Source organism: Athene cunicularia (genome assembly GCF_003259725.1).
Source record: "Athene cunicularia isolate RWA chromosome 4 unlocalized genomic scaffold, athCun1 chr4_part1, whole genome shotgun sequence".
Taxonomy (NCBI): Eukaryota; Metazoa; Chordata; class Aves; order Strigiformes; family Strigidae; genus Athene; species Athene cunicularia.
In genome coordinates this window covers 1,184,393-1,197,962 of record NW_020799098.1, presented here as the reverse complement: position 1 = coordinate 1,197,962, position 13,570 = coordinate 1,184,393, and the positions used below count along the sequence as shown (strand labels likewise).

The 13,570-nt window shown below is 49.3% G+C and overlaps 1 protein-coding gene across 1 annotated transcript; it reads right to left on the bottom strand.

The window, feature by feature from the left end:
• Nucleotides 1–320: 320 nt before the first annotated feature.
• Nucleotides 321–12,773, bottom strand: CCT7 (chaperonin containing TCP1 subunit 7). The gene is made up of 11 exons (XM_026846698.1): nucleotides 12,620–12,773; nucleotides 11,110–11,216; nucleotides 10,560–10,685; nucleotides 9,898–9,950; nucleotides 8,767–8,938; nucleotides 7,066–7,230; nucleotides 5,855–6,043; nucleotides 5,157–5,254; nucleotides 3,867–3,999; nucleotides 1,815–2,021; nucleotides 321–929 (listed from the first exon to the last, which is right to left on the bottom strand). Exons 1-11 carry the CDS (start codon nucleotides 12,645–12,647, stop codon nucleotides 705–707), a joined length of 1,503 nt encoding a protein of 500 aa, XP_026702499.1. The 5' UTR covers nucleotides 12,648–12,773; the 3' UTR covers nucleotides 321–704.
• Nucleotides 12,774–13,570: the final 797 nt, after the last annotated feature.

Sequence of the window (13,570 nt, the reverse complement as noted above, 5' to 3'; positions counted from 1 at the left end):
GTATAAGAGACAGCCCCTCGCCAGGGCTGCAGAGGTCTGAGGAGCAGAAGGTGAGATGGAAATGAAGCAAAAGCAAGTAGAAACATCACTATGCAGTACTGGAGAGCTCCAGGAGAGAAAACACACACAGATCTACCTGGGAAGCAAAACTGGGGTGTGCTAGGAATCCTGCTTCCCAGCACAGCACCTGCTTTGAAACAGGGCAAAAAACAGGCAGAAAAGTTAAAATCTTTTAACTTTTAACCATAAGCTACCACCCCGCGGAATGAAGCAAGCAGCAGAGAATGAAGGAATGCCCCGGTGTGCCACTGAAACAAAGTCATCTTTTTATTGTGTTTGAGCCTGGGGTCAAAACCCCCAGTTGGGGGAAAAAAAAAAAAAAAAAAAAAAGTATAAATAGTTCTAAACCCTCACGCTCGCTGCACTACCAGCATTGAAGAAGGGCTCCATTCTCCACGGAAGGACGAGGCGAGCCTAAGGGGATCAGTGCTGTGTAGGAAATGTTGGGGCAGGGCATCTCTCAGGAGGTTGCCACTGCCCAGGCCAAGATTTGACTCTAATTAAACAAGGCCAGCGGTTGCCTGCAAGCCCTCAAAATGACCATCTGGTAAACGACCCGTTAATTAAACTAAAAATCGATTCTTTCTCACTTTGCACGTGGGAGGAGAGCGCCAACCCCCTGAGCAAGGTGGCGGGGGGGAATCTCAGTGGTTGTGGGGTCTACCTCGGCCCCGGCCCCGGCCGCCGGGCGCGGCGTCCACGGTGGAACGAGGGTTCTTGATGGTTTCATCCACGGAGACGATGAGGCAGGCGGCCTCGGAGGCCGCCGTCAGCGCGTTGATGCGCACGATGGCCGGCTCCCAAACGCAGGCCTCGAAGTTGTCGGCGATGTCCTCGTTGTTGACGTCCACGCCGTACCACATCCCTCCCTGGGGGGGAAGAGAAGAGGGATGAGGGTCTCATTATTGGGCTGGTTGGGACTTTGGGACCCTGGGAAACAAAATGCACTGGGAGACAAAGACATGAAGATGTTAAGGGAGAGGCAGAGACTGGACCTTGGTGTATGAAGGAAGAGTATTTGCGGGAAACACACACAAAAAAAGAAAAAACACACCCCAAACCCCTTTGTTGGCAGCAAACCGTGCCAGCAAAGCCTCACAAAACAGGCATGCTCCATTTCAGAGAGCAGCCGTAGAAGCTTTACAGGACTGGTGTCCACCCCACCGCTGTCTCACTGCCCCGATTTTTGCTGCCCAAGATACAGCTGCTCCTTTTGGGGCGTTCCACTTCATTTCACAATCATCAGCAGGGTGAAATGTGGTGGGAGCAACGCCACAAAGCAGCAGCTGCTTCTTGAGAGGAGCCAAGGGGAAACCTCCAAATGCCTGAATTTGGATGGGGTGTGCGCACAAGGTCTGAAAGGACCATGAGCAAATCAGGATCTGCGGGCCACAGCTCCCCTGGAAAACACACAGCTCGGCCAACTTCTATACTTTGATTACTTTAATGTTTAATATAGAAGCCTCCCTCCTGACAAATGATGCATTTTTAAAAAGCAAATCAAAACTCGCCGCTCTAGAAGTCACCCGACAACTGTGATCAAAGGGAAAACAGATCATTTCCTTTTATAGAAACTGCACCAAGCCTACACTTGATCTGAAAAGAAAACGTTGCTTTAATCAAAGGGAACACGAGCCTAACATGGGCTTAGCTGAAATACACCAGATCCGGCAGGCTCAAAAATAAGGAAGAAAGAAAGAAAAATGATCACATGCCCAGCTGGTTCTCCCCAAGAGCCTTTGGTGGGCACCCACCTGCGCGTGCTTGGCTCGGAGCTTGTTCAGTATGTTGGTGGCATCAAAGCCAGCGTTGTCACAGAGCTGGCGGGGAATGATCTCGAGGGCTTTAGCGTAAGCACCTATCAGCAGCTGCTGCTTGCCTGGAATGGTCCTGGAATAGTCCCGGAGGTATTTGGAAAGTTCCATCTCTATCGCGCCACCGCCGGCAACAACCGAGTCGTTCTGAAAGAAAAAGGGGAAAACGCTCACTCTTGTTCCAGGAAAGGGGAGAGCAGCTCCCCTTCCTGCAAGGGCTGCACCCACCAGCTTTGCTGGGAGCTTCAGGCAGGCCACAAAGTCTCCAGCAGCAGCTCCCAGCTGTGCACAAGGTAAAGGGGTGGTTTGGAGATGCTGTACCGGGCAGGGGGTGATGGCACAGCACAGGCCCCTGTGCTGGGCACATTTCTCTCACTTCCCTAAACCTTTCAAAATTAAACAATATTTGCAGTAGCACTTCACAGCCAAGTTCTGCTATTCCCCCCCTCTTTGTTTCAGTAGGGAGATCAGGATATTCTTCCTGAAAGCAAAAGTTCTGAAAATCCTGACATGCTTCTTCCCATCCCCTCAGGGCACTCAGCCTCAAAGCTGTTTTTAACCAGAAAACACCACATTAACACGTTATTATGCATAACCCAGAAACACCAGCAGTTAGGCAGCATCTATCACACAGGACCAGCAGCTCCACCAGCAGAGCCCACGCTCACACGTGCCTCAGATTTTGTTCAACGTTCCCAGCCTGCCTGCACAGCCAGGGGAAAGCTACCCCTCAGACTGGGCACCAAGTGAGGGAACAAGTGGCTTTAACAGGCATCAAGCCTTCTACTCAAATCTACTGAAGAGCTACTCAACTCTATGGGGTTTGCGGAGCAAGGTTTTGGTAGCAGGGGGCACAGGGGTGGCTGCTGTGAGAAGCTGCTGAAGCTTCCCCCATGTCCAACAGAGCCAACGCCAGCCGGCTCCAGGATGGACCCAGCACTGGCCAAGGCCGAGCCCGCCAGCGAGGGTGGCAGCGCCTCCCCGAGAAGGTATTTAAGGAAGAGAAAGGGAAAATTGGAACAGCAGCCAGAGAGAGGAGTGCGAGTGTGTGGGAGCAGCATCTCTGCAGCCGCGGTCAGTGCAGGAGGAGGGCAGGAGGTGCTCCAGGCCCGGAGCAGAGGTTCCCCCGCAGCCCGTGGGGCAGCCCATGGGGAGGCAGCTGTGCCCTGCGCCCAGGGAGGCCCCGGGGGAGCAGAGCCCCCCCTGCAGCCCGGGGGGACCCCACGCTGGGGCAGGGGAGGAGTGTGAGGAGTCCTCCCCTGAGGAGGAAGGGGCGGCAGAGACAAGGGGTGATGAACTGACTGCAACCCCCATCCCCTGCCATCCGTGCTGCTGGGGAGAAAGTGAAGAAAATCAGGAGTAAAGTTAAGCCCAGAAAGAAGGGAGGGGTGGGAGGAAGGTGTTTAAAGATTTGTTTTTATTTCTCATTATCCTACTCAGATTTGATTGGTAATAAACTAATTTCCTCAAGTCAAGTGTTTTACCCATGACAGTAACTGGTGAGTGATCTCTCCCCATCCTTAACTCGACCCACAAGGTTTTCTTTATATTTTCTTTCCTTTGTCCAGCTGAGGAGGGGAGTGATAGAGCAGCTTTGGTGGGCACCTGACACCTATCCAGGGTCAACCCACCACCCCGACACACCCAGAAGATCATGTTCCCTTTAGGATGGAGGTGTTTACAGATCACGCCACAACCCCGCAAGCACAAATTACAGCTGTACTGAAGAGAAGGCAAAAACCAGGCGTGCCTGAAAAGCAGTTGGCCAAGACAACACTGCTCCAGCCAAGGAACAGCACTCGAGTTCAATCAATCAGATGCTGCCTGTCTGCACGCTCCACTCCACCAGCTGAGAGCTCCCTGGTCTCTCCCAAGAGACCTCAGCCAAATGCTGGTGTGTGAGAAGGTTTCTAGGAAAAGTTACAGCTGTGCCAGGTCCACCCAACAAGCCCAGTGCCAATCCAGCAGGGAGGGATGTCCCCTGATCCTTACCTTGATTGCCCTCCTGACTATCATGATGGCATCATGCAGGGAGCGTTCTGTCTCTTCCATGAACTGTTCCGCACCCCCTCGCAGGATTATCGTGCAAGTTTTTGCCTTCGGGCAGCCAGTGAAGAAGTTATACCTGCCAACGGCACAACGCAGGGAGGGTTACAGCATCCCATGCTGCTGCTGAACAGGCTTCACACCGATACAACAGGCTGGCAACAGAGAAGTTCTCCACAAGTCAGATGAATGGCTGAAGCCGTTTCACCCTATATAGTGCCCCTATATCAGATCTTGAGCTAAGAAGGAGAGGAGCCAGGCAATACACAAGTGAAATTCAAGCTGACCCAGGAAAATCCACTCTTTTCCTGTTGCCAGGGCTTTGCACTCAACCACTGCTCTTATTTCCATTTGGCAGAAGCAGAGTAGAGGCTAGCAGATAGCCCCAAAGAGGATTTCTCCTCCATCGATGGGAAGAACCCCCCGTTACACAGCACCCAGCTTCGTCTGCACTGAGTCAAGTGGCACTGTGGGCTATCAGACAAGTGCCACAATCAACCCCAAAAGGCCTTGCTTTTAAGTTAGGGATGAAAGAATACCACTAAGCTTACTACAAGGCATTGAAGAATAAATATGTATTTTTTAAAGCATGTAAGAGATGCTGGAGCGAGGGCAGAGGAGGGCAATGAGGCGGGTGAAGGGCCTGGAGAATAAATCCTGTGAGGAGCCAGTGAAGGAGCTGGGAGTGTTCAGTGTGAGGAGGAGGAGGCTGAGGGGAGCCCTCATCCCTCTCTGCAGCTCCTGACAGGACATTGCAGAGAGGCTGGGGCTGGGCTCTGCTCCCAGGGGATCAGGGACAGGACAAGAGGGAACGGCTGGAAACTGCCCCAGGGGAGGGTCAGGCTGGGCAGGAGGAGAAAATGTTTCCCAGCAAGAGTGGTCCGAGAGTGGAACAGGCTGCCCAGGGAGGGAGAGTCCCCATCCCTGGGGGGTTTCAGGGCCGTTGGGATGAGCTGTGGGGGATGTGGGGTAGGGGAGAACTTTGTAGAGTCAGGCTGAGGGTTGGACTTGGTGGTCCCGAGGGGCTTTTCTAACCTGAGTGATTCTGTGATTTAGATGAAAGTTTACTCCTGCCCCCTCCCTCCCTCAGCCTCATAAAAAGCAGCAATAACACCATCTTGTTTTCACACCATCACCTTGAGAGATGCTCAAACCTGCCAACACCTAAACCCTGACTTTTCAAACTAATACCAGAGCGCTTACACAGAACTACAAGTTCACAGCTGGTGTATTTACCTCTCTCCTCCAATCTGAGTCTCCTCAAAGAGCTCACATCGGCCCAGGACATCATCTGACAGGGCATTGACACTAGTCTGGATGGAACCGCCACAGGCCTGCACGCGAAGGAGATAAAGCAGCTTTACCAACACTGACAAACGCGACAAATTTGCCCAGCACGCTCCCTCTCTTCAGACAGCCCAGCCTTTTAGCTGATGCAAAATCATCCTGCAGGCCAGATTCAGGAAAAAAACGTTCTACTTCCCCTCCCATCTCATGTGTCTATGCAGGCTACCAACATCAGAAATAATCCTCAACAGCAAAACAAGATTATGGTGCTTCTAAGTGCTGACTCACAGGCTCTATAGAGTCCAGCAGCTACACAAAGAAAGCTTAGGAGAAAAAAAATAAAAAGACCTACCATGGAACCAGCAAGAGCCAGGGAAAACAAACCTCTACCGATGTAATGCACAGACCCTAATATATAACATCAGAGAAACACAAAAAAGCAGTGTAGATTGTTCATTCCATCAGGAACAGCTTTGTCAGTATATGGCAACTTTACCTAATAACTACACTGGCAAAAATTATGCTGGTTTAAATATCTGTAAGGAACGGCGTGTTCAGTAATTGATTGCTGCCCTGTTTTGGGAATGACCAGCCTGGCATTGTTAAAACTAAATCAGAAGTCTTTATTCTGGAACAAGGTAGCTCACCATCATAGTTCGCTTGAGATCTTCTTCCGGAACACGGCCGGCACAAAACATGTCTCTATCTGCAAAGTACTGCGTAGCCACATCACCGATGGGAAGTTTGGAGAGGACAACTTTGGCTCCTGACTTGTGGATTTTGTCTAGTTTGTCATACAGGATGTTCCACTCAGCATCCACAATGGCCTGGTAATCCTAGGAGGGAGGAGAGAGAAAGGGACAAGCACTCAGGTTACAAGGGATGGCAAACGCCAGCCCGCGGCGTCTGTGAGGGGAGAGCTCTTCTAAAATAAAGGCAGCAGCGATGCTGCTCCGTGCAGTCCCAGCAGACAGCTGCTTTCTAGGACTCACAGGTGATTTTAGGTCACTTCTATTTTATGCCAAAGAGCCGTATCTGTTAAAATGCTTCCAGCAGCAAAACCAAGTCGATGAAGGGGCTGGATGACGTGAGATAGGCAGAGACAGCAGAGCACAGGGAGGAAGAAGGGATTATACTGGTGGCTGAGAGGTGTTTATAGAAAAGTGGGTGGATGTCAGGGTGGAGAGACTTCCAGTATCTCTCCCAGAGGAAAACCACAGCTCCTGAGAAACCTCACACTTTACAAGCCTGTCATGCTCTAGCTGTCAGGGAAATACAGCCACAGCAGCTGGGAAAGCTTACAAAAGCACACAGCAACACCACACAGGGCAGCCAACACCAGAATGGACCATCGTGTTCACCACGGCAGAGAGGAAACTATTGATCACAGTGGGGCCAAGAGTCCAACAGCAAAGCTCCCGGAGATCTTTCGATACCACAGACATGCGGCAACCAAATGTATTAAACACTTTCCAAGGTGTCAGAGAACAACCGTGTTTCATAAAAGTATTTTAACAAGGTGGGAAGAGAATCACTGTCCAAACAGCTACCTTGCTTGCAGAGGCTCTTTCAGCAGGTAAAGCACTGATGAATAATCTTTCCCTGGAAGGCCACTTGCTAGGCATGAAGAAGTCACCACACAGCTGACGATTTGTCACAGCTGAAGCACCATGACCACGCAGAAACATGCCCTAACCCTGCTGTAGTTCAAAGTCTGCCAAACCCTTCTTCCAAATGAGGCAGCATCACCCACCAGCTATTTTCAGAGCGGGAGGGAATGTGCAGAAGGCAATCCCATTTTATCCCACATCCTGCGGGTGTGAGGAAGCAGGACAGGGTCCCCTTTTTTGAGTCTTACCTCCACCGTGTTCACTCTGACTTCGGCATTGTCCTTCTCGGCTTTGAGCTCCAGCTCCACGTTCAACAGGGCGATCTTGGGGGACTGATACTTCTTGGGCTGCATTTCAAACCCGGCGTAAGAGAACGTCTTCTTAAAGGCAACTCCGGCCACCAGCTGAGAGTCCTTGAAGAGAGGGATTTGTGTTAGGCTCAGCCTCTCAAGGTTTTCTCAACAGGGTTAATAACTCCCACAGGAGACACTCTGCTTTCAGAGCCCTCATTTACAAAGCACTCACCAACAGCTGTCTCCTTTGATTAACCCACTTCTAAAGGAAATAAGCAGCAAATATTTTCTTCTCTGTTCACAAAACCAGCTTCTATCACTTCCTTTTGCCCCTCAAGACACTGCAGCGAGATGCTATAGACAACCTGAAGATCAAGGGATGGAACAATCCGGTCTCTCTCTGATGTCTTTCCCATTTCCACCCTTTGAAGATGGGCACTTACCACCAGCCCTGCACTTGGGTTGTTTTGTTGGTTTTTCCCCTGGTTTGTTTTTTCCAGCTTCATCACCACCTCTGGGATTGTTTTACAGCAGGACTGCCCTGTCTAACACTGCCCCCCTTAAATGAATTTCTTCACTGCATGGCTGGGAGAGAAATCAGCATCTACATCTCCTACTCCAGGAGTATCTGACCATGCACTGGAGACTTGGCTTTGATCCCTGTCTCTCCTAAGCTAGGACAAGCACACTTCCTCTGCTCCAGCTGACAGGCTGAGATGGACCCAGGATCTCTCACAAACCAACCCTGAAAAGCAGTGTTCTAAATTATCTGCACCATCCTCATACAGCTCTCCAAGGAGTCCAACAGCAGAATACAAGGACAAAACAATATGGAGCAGGGAGAGCCGCTTTTATGTGGAACAGGAGACACCCCCCTCCTCAAGGGACCAATTTCTACAAGCCTCAGAACACCAGCAGGGCCCGACACCAGAAAAACAGATGCTGAAATGTTCCTAATTCACTAAATTAGTTGTCTGGGCAAGATAATGGCCTAATTATAACATCTCTTCTCAATGAAAATGCTCACGCAGAGCGTTTACAGACAGTAACAGCCACAGAATAACAATTCAGAGAGGGCTGTGGCGGGCTTTACTTTTCAGCAGCAGGGTCCCAAGCGATGGGCCAAAGCTCCATGGGGTACAGGCAGGAGAGAGCATGGACGTAAGAGCTGTCCCACACCCCAATGACAACTCCCTGCCACGCACTCCTGTGAAGCCCACACAAGACAGGTATAAACTACTCAGCTTATCACTAGATCAGCACCCTCACAACATTTTCTTTGCATTTTTCCCAACCTGGTATTCATGCAGACAAACAGGACTGTATGGCTTCTGGTTCCAGACAAAAGACTTCCCACCAAAACCCACAAAGTTTCACTATTTGCAGAGATGAAAATGGAATTTGAATCAGTAACATTTGGTAGAGAGGGTGGCAAGATAAGAGTGTATTTGGCTAAAAAACACAGATTTTCTACCTACAGTGAGGAAATCCAGCCCTGCTCACTAAGCTTTGTCCTCACATCAACAGCTTTGTTTTGCTTTAGTAACTCTTTAACAGACACTGTCAAGCCAGGTGCATTTCTGCTGGAGTCAACCCATCAAAGGAGCTGTGATGAGTGTCTCCTACCCTTTCACGACAGGCTCCAACAGAACTTACTTCCAAAGCACCTCCCTGCACCTTCTTGATTCCAATCATTTTGAGTTGTAACAAGTCGTCCAACATCATGACAGCATCTACGACCATCTTGGAGAAAAACTCCTTGCTCTGGGAGATCAGCTTGGAGCTCAGGGCTGTGGCTGCACACTTCTCCAGCAGGCTTCTCTGCTCGCTGCCAGGAAAAGAAGAAACAAGGTTTTGTTCACTCACTAATTCTTTTCACAAGCTCAGAAAACACATATGGACGGCACGATTAATCCACTCAGAGTTAAAGATCAGCTCCCTTCCACTGACAGGGAAAGAAAGGCAGACATGGCAAAGCCCAGACTGTCAGAAGTACACTTCTCCCTTTTACAGCATGAGCATCAGACTAGCACCGACCAGGCGGGTTGGCTGTTAGACACCACAGGCCTGAGCAAAACAGCAGGGCTCAGCATCCTCTCCTCCATCCAAAGGCAGTAAGAAATTTCTGAAACAGTGGCACATTCTCTAAAATATTAACTCAGGTAACTATGTTGCCCTAAGAGTGGATAATACAAAGGACACCAGGGAAATAGGGATCCAACTCCCAAGTTACTGCTGACCATGAGAACTACTGGATTTCGCATCACAGTAGAGCAAAAAGGATACAACTCATTTGGTTTAAGAAATAAAAGGGAAAATATTAATCTAGTATTCTCACCTCAGTCGAAGGGATCATTTCCTTACTGCTATTAGCTATCTAACTTCATGTATTCATCAGTTAAAATGTGGTCTGATTTTCAGAGAAATTTAACACTGCCACTGATTGCAGCAAAAGCAGCAAATCTCCACCACCGCTGGAAAACAGAAATCAGGCCGCTTATTTTAGTACCAAACTTCCTCCACGTGCACTGGAAGACACTGGCTGACATCCTTTACTGCAGCCCAAGTGAGAGCACGGCACCTCACCCAGAGGAGCAGGAAATTCAAAAACCAAACAAACAAACAAACAAAAAAAAAAACCAAAACCCCAACCAAAAATCGAGAATAACCCCAGTGTGGGGCCACAGGTGTTGAGCTCAACCTCGAGACATCAGCCAGAGCCACAGCAGAAGTCAGAAACGCCCTCACACCAGATACAAAACAAGACAATCTGGAAGGGAAACTTACTCTTTATCTTCCTTCTTCACTGCAACAGCAATATCTCTGATCTTGTTTACAGCCTGTCAAAATACAAGCCAACAGCTGGATTAATGATTCATGCTCGTAAGCTGATCACATCTCCAACTTCTTTGTATTTTATGTTGTCTTTTATTCCCTACTTCAGCATCGCTGAAGTTTCAAGCGTTTAAGCTATTCCACCCCTTCCAGCACAGTAATTCTAGGAAACACACCAACATAAGTTTAAGAGGATTGGGAAGAGGCCCAGAGGTGCTCCACTGCTTTCAGCAGAGAGATGGGGAACCAAAGGGCTACTGAGGGAGTTAACCTCCAAAAAGATTCAGCTTAATGGCACTGATGGGCTTCACGAGACATAAGGTTTATTAAGGAGCAGTAGAGATCAGGAGGATGGGAAATGAATTTTCCCATTTATTCATTCTTCCTTGGAAAAAAACAAAGGAAGTGATAGCACTCCAGAGGTACTAACTGGTAATAACAGCTCAGTGGCAGCTGGTGTTTGCAGTAAGACATCATGAGATCACTACTGTCACTCCCCCCGCCCATTCATTACTGAATTTTGCCTAAAAGTGTGTCATTTTCCCTCTTTGGCACAGAGCTCCTCTCCCCAGACGCTGTGGTGGAGCCCAGAACACCCCTCAGCTCTGCCTTACCAGCTGCGTCGCTGTGCGGAAGGCACGGATGATGATTTGAGGATGGAGGCCTTCCTCCACGTAGGGCTTCACTTGTTTCAGGAACTCAGCAGCGAGCAGAGTGACGGACGTGGTACCATCACCAACCTGCACGGAGGAGAAACACTGTGTCATCCCCATGCTGCAGAGTCACTGTGAAAGCTCCCTCAAAACCATGCAAGGGCTTCCAGAAGAAGTCAAATTTCATAAATTTTCTCTGCTCACAGGTTTTCAGTTGGATTCTTTTGTGTTGATTCAGAAAGGCTGGGTTCAGACTACATCCCATCTGAGGGTGAAGTCTCATCTCCCAGTCACCCACATTCAGGAAATGTGAACTTTAAGATCTTTCAAATTTCCAAATCACCCACCAGATGTGGCTGAAAACAGTGTAAAAGATTTGAAAGTTATCACAGAAGAGAAAGCATCAATAAAGGAAAGGGAATAAACACCAGCATTCCATGAGCAATTCCCAACAGCTAACACAAAGCACAGAGCGTGTTACGGGGTGGGTGCAGCCAGGCTACCCCCCTACCTCTGCATCTTGAGATTTGGCAATGTCCACCAACGTCTTCGCAGCCGGATGGACAACATCGAGGAGCTTCAGGATGGTGGCACCGTCGTTGGAGATAGTGGCTTTGCCTAGGAGTGATGTAGAAAAGGAAATCGAGCTTGGCTGCTGCGAGTAAAGCCCCTTGTCCCTGTGAAAGGGCACCCACCGCGCAAGGGAGCTTTTCAGACCTCAGAAAGATGTAAATTCAATGATAATTTCAGAGCAGCCAGTCTCACTGTGCTTCCCCATTTCGCCTTTCAGGTCAAACGTGGCCCCAACCTGTTATTACACCATAGCGTTTCCCACTCAAGCCCTGCACCACTGTGAATTTTGTTATGTCTAAACAACAACAGGCTCTCGTTCTAAATTTCCACTTAAAAGTCATTTTTCTTCTGCAAAGTGACTGGTATTTTGCCTCCTGTGTGATTTGAAATGTGATCACCACAATGTTTTAATCCACTCCTACAGATACCCAGCTATAAATGGGCAAAAGGGGTCACCCCCCACGGAGAGGGGGAGCCCAGAACAGCTGTTTCACAGCGGGTGTCTCAGCAGGTACCTCCATTCCATATTAACAGCAGCTTTTTAGTCCATTTTTGGAGCAGATTAAGTGAAGCTCATTTGATTGCAGAACAACTCTCCACATCAATTAATAGAGGCTTTACATTCATTTCCCCCTTAGTTCTCAATAGCCTCCCCAGACAGACAAAAACAGATGTTCTAATCTGACACACACACACAAAGTGAGACTAAATCAATCATATTAGTTATTAGGTAAATTTAAATGCAATTACCCTTTTTAATAGCGTTATTACAGTTCCTATTTGTATTTAAATACAATTCTAAGACCTTCCACTCCACCCTTCGGTAACAGAAATAAAAAGCCACAAACAATAAATTAGTTTGGTGACTTCATACAAGTCTTTTCCAAGGGAGGTGAGTCTCACCCCTAAATCCCATTTAAAAAAAAAAAAAAAAAAAAAAAAAATCAACCCAATAACATCCACTGACCTCACGCTCAGCCACAAGTGCTGAGTAACCCCACACGTATTATGAGCCTCATTTAAAAAATAGAGATGGTGAAGGATGCCTGAAGGTCAGGTTCAAGACACCGTTTCTCCTTTCTGGCATGGACTTTCTCATCTCTAGTCCCACCAAGCCTGGATCTACCTAATTTCACAGCGGAGACACAGCTGTCTTAACTCAGGCTAGTAAGCAGCAAACAAGTAGTTTCTCAGGTAGGTCTGATAATTTTCTTCTCAGCAGCCGTGGAAGCGAGAATCAAGGTGTTAAACCAAACAGAGAGACACAAACTGAACTAAACTCTCTCTACTGTGAGAGCTTAGCACAGGGTGAGGAAGTTGAAGCCTGCTTAGATGCAAATGCGGGTTTTAATGGATACAAAGATAGGCCGACAGCATGCAAACCACTTGGGGGTTCTTCCCAAGTCACTTTTCCACACAACTGCAAGAGGCCACAGCCCAGCGCTTACCCTGGTCATCCACAATGAGCTTGTCCATGCCCCGAGGTCCCAGGGTAGTGCGCACAGCCTCAGCAATAACCTGGCAGGCATTGATGTTGCTGACGAGCTGGGGGATGCCCTGCGAAGTGTCCGTCCCCTCCTTCAGCAGGATAACGGGTGTTGGCTGAAGAGAGAATCCACAGCAGACCGTTACTCCCATCCCAACGGCCTGTGAGCTAACTCCTCACACAGCCCAGCAAGCTACCATCATGCAAAAAGGCCCAGAGCAAAACTTACAGCCCCCTCAAAACTCCTCTGCCTTCACACAGTCCAACTACTTTCCACCTCCCGCAGTGTAACTGGAATTCACCCGGCTGTCTCCAGTATACTCTCTGGGACTGTACTGGCGGCAACTGCTAAAAGATGCTTTCAGAGAGGATGGGGTAGACGAGCACAATGTAAGTGATTACACCTCCCCGACAATAAACTCTGCTGGAGGCAGCGTAGAGGGTATCTGAGGCCACAGCAAGCAAGGGCTTCTCACTGCTCTGAGAGGGCACCAACCCTTCCGAAAAAGCAAACCAAACGTGCCCTACAGGCAAAGCTCAGACACGGCCGAAGTCTGTGAGACACCCGCTTTTAAACAGCCACCTGCGGGCACAGAGTAAAATTATACTACGACTGTTGCGCTGAAGAGCGACAAAGCTGCGGCTGAGGGTCTGTGAGAGCACAAGAGGGGTGTGAGGATCACAGTCAGGCCTCCCTAAAATCAGGGAAGATTTGGGGCAAGCAAACATGCCGAGCCTTTCCATACCCATCAGAGCTGGGATCTCGACGGAAGAGAAACCCTTGCAGCCCCGAGAAAAGAAGAGGAGAGCGAGCCAGGCCGCCGCTGTGCCCCAGCCTGCCTGCTCCTGAGCAACGGGGCTGCGAGCTGGGGAGCGCCGGGGCCGAGGGGGACGCGCAGCCGAGGTTGGGGGG